We start from the raw sequence: 7,500 nt of genomic DNA, 5'->3' as shown, positions 1-7,500 counted from the left end.
TGGTCCTCGTCCTCCAGCCAATCGCCGGCGTCCGTCAGCTCCGTCCGACAGAACTCCATTCCTGCCACGCGGCCCGCCCTCATGATGACCTCACGTGGAGACAGGAAGGGGAGGAACTCGCACTTCTCCTCCCTGGCCAGTTCCATCTGGAGAGGACAGTCCAACAAAAAGGATCTTTGGGTGCGCTTGATGCATGTCAACAGTACAGGCCACTGTGTGTACAATAAAACCCAATGGACATCTATGAAAATGTGAGACAAATTGAACCCACCAGTACTTTTCATGGACTTTTGAGTGCTCATCCTTTAATTCTGCAGATGAATCGTCATTTCCGAAATACCGTTTCCCTAGGTGAGAGCGAAAGGCTGTTCCTTCAATACTTTGTTCCAGGAGAACATTTTAGTATGGGGTTAGGATCGGGCGAATATCTGCCTTTCGGTGTCATGACGCCAGTCTTTACCTCACCATGTACAACACATGGTTAAACCATAAAGGCTTTGTATTGTTAAAGCCTTGTCAATGCCACACAGGACTCCTTAAAGATGGGTCCACGCCCCTTAAACGAGAGCCGCATTGAAGGTGAGAAATATTCATTTCACTATCGCACAATACGCCGCGACACAATGCAAGACAAGAGAAAGTTTCCGAGGCGCGTTCAAAGACCTTTCCAATTTCACACAGATTCAGGGTGGGGGGGGGGGGGGACCTTCCCATCTGTAACAAAGTCACTCAAATAATGGTTCCATTTCAAAGATATGCATAAAAAGAGGGGAGTGGGAGAGGAGGGTTGCTATAATAGCTCTCCTTTCTCCCCGCAGTCCGCTCAAATTGTCTCAGCTGACATCAATGCCTACCGCCTCGCACGAGATTGAGCGGGAATCGTATCTCTTTTTTTTCCTTTGCTTTTTTTTCTTCTTCTTCTTCTTCTCTTTTTCTTCCTTTTCTGTGTTTTCTTTCCCATCCTGTGAAGGTTACATACGCCTACTGGTGTCCTAAACTTAATATACCTTATAAACAAGCTTAATTAGTGCAAGGTGAGGGGAGAGGCTTAGAGGCAGGCGCCAGCAGGGGAGAGCAAACAGCTGTTGATAATCACCATACAGTTCTCATTTCGTTAGGGTTATTTTAAGAGTTACCATGGCAGCGCTGACAGAAAGCGTGACTAAAGGTGCTGTTGGACAGCCTATTGCGGTGTTGCGATAATGTGCCTTCAACCTCGACGCCCTTGCGGTACAGGCAGAACAGTCTTTCAACTCGTAGTTGTGTTTTTCTCCTTCCTGAGAAACCTTCGTTCGAAAACAAACTTGTCACAACATATTAAAGAGGCTGCGAATCGTGTGTATTTATAACCATAAACAGTCAACTTCTCATTGGAGTCGAGTGATGGACAAAAAGATTTATGAGGAGATGAAAATTGTGTTTATTAATGAATTAAGTTTGCTTTAATGATACCATAAGAATGAATGCAGCATCTGCTACAGGCATTGTGAGGTTACTTAGAAAGTTTCTTAACTTTCCTGTCAGTGACAAGTTACTGTATATCTGTGCAGCGCTGTCTATCCTTTACACCCCAACCCTGCTCCTGGGGAGATACCCTCCTGTAGGGTCACACCCCAACCCTGCTCCTGGAGAGATACCCTCCTGTAGGGTCACACCCCAACCCTGCTCCTGGAGAGATACCCTCCTGTAGGGTCACACCCCAACCCTGCTCCTGGAGAGATACCCTCCTGTAGGGTCACACCCCAACCCTGCTCCTGGGGAGATACCCTCCTGTAGGGTCACACCCCAACCCTGCTCCTGGGGAGATACCCTCCTGTAGGGTCACACCCCAACCCTGCTCCTGGGGAGATACCCTCCTGTAGGGTCACACCCCAACCCTGCTCCTGGAGAGATACCCTCCTGTAGGGTCACACCCCAACCCTGCTCCTGGGGAGATACCCTCCTGTAGGGTCACACCCCAACCCTGCTCCTGGGGAGATACCCTCCTGTAGGGTCACACCCCAACCCTGCTCCTGGAGAGATACCCTCCTGTAGGGTCACACCCCAACCCTGCTCCTGGGGAGATACCCTCCTGTAGGGTCACACCCCAACCCTGCTCCTGGGGAGATACCCTCCTGTAGGGTCACACCCCAACCCTGCTCCTGGGGAGATACCCTCCTGTAGGTTTACACTCCAACCATGTTTTTGGAGATCTGCTCTATTGGAGATTTACACAAAATCCAGGACTAGCATTGGGCAGCCCTGTGCTAGGGCAATATGAGCCTATTTTTTTCCTGCTTCTGGTGGGTGAGTGGCCAATGTTCTTTGGAATCTTACCTGTCAAAGACAAAGTAAACGGCACAGGCAAGCTGCTGTTTGACAAACAAACAAACAAAGGAGTTTGTCCTTACACCCACGATAGGAGAGAAGTTCAATAATATTCACCCACAGCCATGGAAAGTGGCAAGAAGTGGGAAAGACACACAAGGTTCCAGCTACCTGTTTCTTCCAGCATAATGACTATATTTTACAAGCGAATATATACCTTTAAGTCACTTCCAGTGATTTTAAGAGACGTTAAATAAGTATTATTTGAAAGTGAAGCCAAGGGTAACCATAATATTCCCATGATGCTCAGTAAATTAGAGATGTATCTTTTTCCTTTCCTGCATAAAAAAAGAATTGAACTTATTACCTCAGGGGTTTCTACATTTGCAGATGCGCTAACTTGTGTGCACTGAACACTTAACTCGGGAATCTGCACAAAGGTTATTTCCCTATTCCACATGCTATCAGTAGACAGTATCCAGTACTGGCTCACAATGGCAACCACTATATGGGGTACAGTAAGTCCCTCTGCCAGTTGAAGGAGAAGGAATAAAAGCTTCAGCTGTTTCCCGCCACCTCAGATACGATAGAGACCAGGAAGACGGGCGGTGAGTGAACGCCAGGACTCCGATTCAGGGATAACTTTGAAGCGGCGGGGAGATAGCGCTGTCGTGACACCCTCCATCTCTCCTTTGAGGCAGTGTGACTTGAGAGGGCCGCAGCTCTCGGAGATTTGTGCGTGTGCACGCGCGTCTTTGTGCATGCGTGCGTCTGTGTGTGTTTGTGTTCGCGCGCGGTTCGTGTGTGTGTGCGCGCGCGCGCGCGTGCGTCCGCGTGTGTGACCGCGGCTTTGACAGTTATCGCCCGCCAAGCCCAAAGACAAGTCTTTGTAATAAACAGGAGAGAAAAGGGGCTTAGGAGAAGTGTCAGGAGGGCAGGGAGAAGAGAGGACACTCACACAGGCATCTTAATAAAAACTGAGACTCGCCACTTCCCCCTCCATTCTCTCCAATCCCTCCCTCCCTCCCTCCCTCCCTCCCTCCCTCCCTCCCTCCCTCCCTCCCTCCCTCCCTCCCTCCCTCCCTCCCTCCCTCCCTCCCTCCCTCCCTCCCTCCCTCCCTCCCTCCCTCCCTCCCTCCCTCCCTCCCTCCATGTCATTGTTGTGTCCTCTACCCCCTGTCTGCTCACTCCTTTTGTCAACTCTCCCTCTCCCTCTCCCTCTCCCTCTCCCTCTCCCTCTCCCTCTCTCTCTCTGTCTCTCTTGCAGTCTCCCTTTACAGCGTATCTCTCTCTGTCTCTCTCCCTTGCCCTATCTTTCCTCACTTCCTCTCTCTCGCTGTCTCTCTCTACAGCACATCCCTCTTTGTCCCTATCGACTCTCGCCTCCCTCCCTCCGTGTTTCTGTGGTCCGCACCTCCTCCGGGACAGCTCGGATGTGCGTGAAGCCCTTCCGGAAGACAACATAGACGCGGCGGGCACCGCAGCGCAGGGCCGAGGTGGCGCAGTCGAAGGCCGTGTCCCCCGACCCCAGCACGATCACCGTCCCAGTCAGCTGAGGCAGGGCCGGACGGCAGCTACACATCCCTGCAGGAGAGGAGAAGATGGTGGGAGAGGGGGCGATAGGGGTGGGGGGTGGGAGTGGGAGAAGGGGAGGCAGGGGTGGTGGTGGGGGAAGGTAGGGGTGAGAGTGGGAGAGGGGGGGAGACAGAGAGAGGGGCGGGAGACAGAAAGAAGGTCGGGGAGAACGAGAGAGAAGGGGGGGGCGGGAGGGAGACAGACGGAGAGAGTCGGAAAGACGCAGGTGGGGAAAAGATGAATTTGAATCCAATTTAAGGTCAACCGTCTTTGTTCCTCGTGTCAACGTGAGACTTTCTGGAAGGTTCGCTTTCAGACTCGCTCTCAAATTTCCTCAGCTTCAATGACAGTTTAACCTGGCCCCTTCCCTGGTGCTTCCTCGTCTAGGTCAGTCTTTCAGGGCAGGTGTGCTCCATTCTCCTCTCACCTGGTCCTCACATCAACTGTCAGTTTCAGAAAGTCCTCCTCACTTTAAAAGTGAAGTTTAACATGCCAAACCCACTCTCTGCAGCACTCAGTGCTCTATTGAAGGCACCTCTTCAATATTTCCCTTTCTCTACGGCTCCATTTTGCCCAAGGTTGTTCAAGAAAAACCCACGCTGAAAGACAACACTAAATGGAAAACACTAGAAAGGGTCTTCATGCCATTTCTGAGCAGACAGCACCAAGCATCTCGTCACCCAGACCACTGTGTCTGGCACACGTGCTTCTCAACCATACAATTACATGGCATTTGGAGACTTCATTCCTTTGATATTCTCTATTCCTGCACGAGGTAGCCAGGGTTGTTCTTACCTGTTTTGCTGGCCTTCGCAACGAGAGGCAGAAAATCCTTGGAGGTGTAAAAGCCATGGTCCACAGACAGACCCTTGAACATCTGATTTCGGTTCGGCTGAGGAAGCCCTGGTAATAACCGTGAACACAACAAGCAGAGATAACGAGAGTGAATGGAACATAGATGGACGTGTTTGACACGTTTACACTCTCTATACAACGCCAAACAATGGCTGCAAAACAGGCAATGCCATTCTTGATGTCACATATCCTGACACAAATCCAAACAGGGGGTCGCAAAGTGGAGCGTCCGCAACCTTTGACCGCCCGCTGCACAGGGGGCGGTTCTTTGTGTGTGCCAGGCGCCGCGCTGTTCCGGTTAACAGTAAACAGCATTAGGTCCTGATGGAGCAATTATATCATGTCTGAGACCTCATGAAATATGGATATGAGTGGAGCTGGGTAACGGTGACCGTGGGGGCTGAGGCTGTGATGCACGGCCAAGCTCTACCGCCCTGCCCCCCCCCCCCCCCCCCCCCCCACACACACACGCCCTCCCTCTAGGCCGTGTTTAAAAATGCAGGCAGATGTGACACGGCGGACACACGGCCGTCGGAGGAGGCGTGTGATTCACGTCTCCAATTTCTCGCCGGGCGTTTTTTTGGAAGCGCGCGCGGCGCCGTCGATTCGACTGCCATCAGCGGAGTCCCTGTGTTTCCCCGGGGGTGAGAAAAGCACGGCTTCTAAATCGTGGAGCCCGCGTCGGTTCACGGTTGGGTCCGGGTAGGAAAAAAAATAAACCCCGTTTGTTTGGGTTTAACACACACACACACAAAAAGGGACCCGCCGAGACAGCACGCATTTCCCCTTGCCCTCCTGGTCTTCTGAAGGAAATTCAACGAGCTGGGCTTGAGGATGAAACAGGTACTGTGCGAGCGTTCTTAAACAAACACCGCGCAGTACACTGCCAATTTGTTTCCAGTGAGGAGCTGTATGGGGCATTACCCCGGCCATTCATCTGGGTTAACAGTGATGAATGCTGCAGCTCACACGCCATGCCGGTTGCCACGTTCTGTGGTCATCATTAGTATTCCGTAGCGAATCAAAGCCGGCCGAGGAGCAAGCCGCGCAGCCTGATCATGACGGAGTGGATTTAGACAATTGCGTCCCCGTTGACTCTGAAAACTCCATCGCGGGCGACGAGGCCGCTATTAGTCACGTGCTAATCACCTGGCTGAGGTTGATCCGGCTTCTTCCTCCGCGCTGCCTGAGGAGAACCCCAGCCGTGGACCCCGGGGCGAGAGGATGGAGGGATGGAGGAAGGGAGAGGTGGAGGGATGTAGGGGTTGGGAGGATGGAGAGATGGAGGGATGGAGGGGTGGAGAGATGGAGGGATGGAGAGGTGGAGAGATGGAGGGATGGAGGGGTTGGGAGGATGGAGAGATGGAGGGGTGGAAAGATGGAGGGATGGAGGGGTTGGGAGGATGGAGAAATGGAGGGATGGAAGGATAGGGCAATAGAGAGATGGAGGGTTGAAGGAACTGAGGGATAGAACGATAGGTGGATGTAGAGATGGAGGTATGAACGGATAGAGGGATAGAGGGAAGAAGTGAGCGGAGTAGGAGTGGGGGCCACGGGGGGCAGTCTTACTCGCCCCTCCGTTCCTCTCTTTATATCAAAGCGTATAAAATAATAAATCATCTTTCACAGATGTTTTCATTTGCTGCTTCACCCAGCACTCATTAATCAAACGTTATCAGTCCCTATCGGAGATGGAGAAAAAGAGAGAGAGAGAGAGAGACAGAGAGAGGAGATAAACAGAGGGAAAGGAAGGGAGAGGAGAGTGATAGGGACAAAGATGAAGAGAGAGAGAGAGAGAGAGAGAGAGAGAGAGAGAGAGAGAGAGAGAGAGAGAGAGAGAGAGAGAGAGAGAGAGAGAGAGAGAGAGAGAGAGAGAGAGAGAGAAAAGGGGTGGGAGAAAGAGAGAAAAAAAGAATCAGAGCAGGATAGAGAAAAAAGGAAGAAGTAGAAAGAAAGGAAAAGTGAGGGAAGAAGGAGCTGTCGGAGCCCCCCGACAACCCCCCCCCCCGCCCCACCCCCCACCTCCCACCCCCACACACACATCCCCCCACGCCCTCCCCCTCGCCTCTGACTGACTTCCCTTCGCTGTACAGCCCCTGACCCCTCGCCCCCCCCACCCCCCCCCCCCCCACAGGCATGGCGTCAGCAGCGAACAAGCTCCAGGGGCAGGGCGTTAAATAAGGGCCGGGCCTCACCGAGTACATTAAGATTCTACATATATAGACCAGTGCCACCCAGAAGGGCCTCTCCGATGGGCCTTCATTAACCTTGTCACCCACAGGAACAGGCAACTCGGGAGAGACCTGTCAGGAGAAAATAGCCGTCTTCGCCACACGGAGGGCAGGGGTTGTCGTGGAGGCGTGGGGGCTGGCACAGCACTGGGGTGATTAGTACTAGATCAGAGCTTACACGTTTCAATTTAAAGCACCTCTTTTTTTCGTATTCATCCACATCTACCACCGCATTCGTCTGGGATGCGAAATAGAATCCGACCGTATAAACAGGAATTAGGAAAATTGCTGTCCATAAACCAAGAAACAAACCATAAAGAGACCAAACTACATCTCGCCGAACCTTTCCCCCTGCCTAATACTATTGAGAAGGGTCCGCAAATGATATGAGGGCCTAATGGTGATTTTGGGGGCTCGTGTGTGAAATCATAGATTGGTCCCTTACAAGACAGGACGTTTGGGTGGCTTTCTCTTTAGAGTCTGTTTCTGGAAACATCAGAGGCCTTTCAGCCATTCAAAACAACTTTGCTTT

At 52.0% G+C, this 7,500-nt stretch overlaps 1 protein-coding gene across 2 annotated transcripts in view; it reads right to left on the bottom strand.

Moving 5' to 3' along the window:
• Window positions 1-7,500, bottom strand: part of dpyda (dihydropyrimidine dehydrogenase a) — a 123,764-nt gene that overhangs the window by 73,881 nt on the left and 42,383 nt on the right. For both annotated transcript variants that reach the window (XM_084703342.1, XM_084703343.1), the window contains 3 exons: window positions 4,678-4,785; window positions 3,722-3,891; window positions 1-146 (listed from right to left, as the gene is read on the bottom strand). The exon at window positions 1-146 is cut by the window's left edge and continues 65 nt beyond it. In XM_084703342.1, coding sequence (XP_084559468.1) covers window positions 1-146; window positions 3,722-3,891; window positions 4,678-4,785 — 424 coding nt within the window. The remainder of the gene's footprint in view (window positions 147-3,721; window positions 3,892-4,677; window positions 4,786-7,500) is intronic.

This window comes from Hypomesus nipponensis, chromosome 8, assembly GCF_054491055.1.
Source record: "Hypomesus nipponensis isolate SF chromosome 8, ASM5449105v1, whole genome shotgun sequence".
Taxonomy (NCBI): domain Eukaryota; kingdom Metazoa; phylum Chordata; class Actinopteri; order Osmeriformes; family Osmeridae; genus Hypomesus; species Hypomesus nipponensis.
The sequence above is the reverse complement of the archived record's forward strand: the minus strand, read 5'-3'. Positions and strand labels throughout refer to the sequence as shown.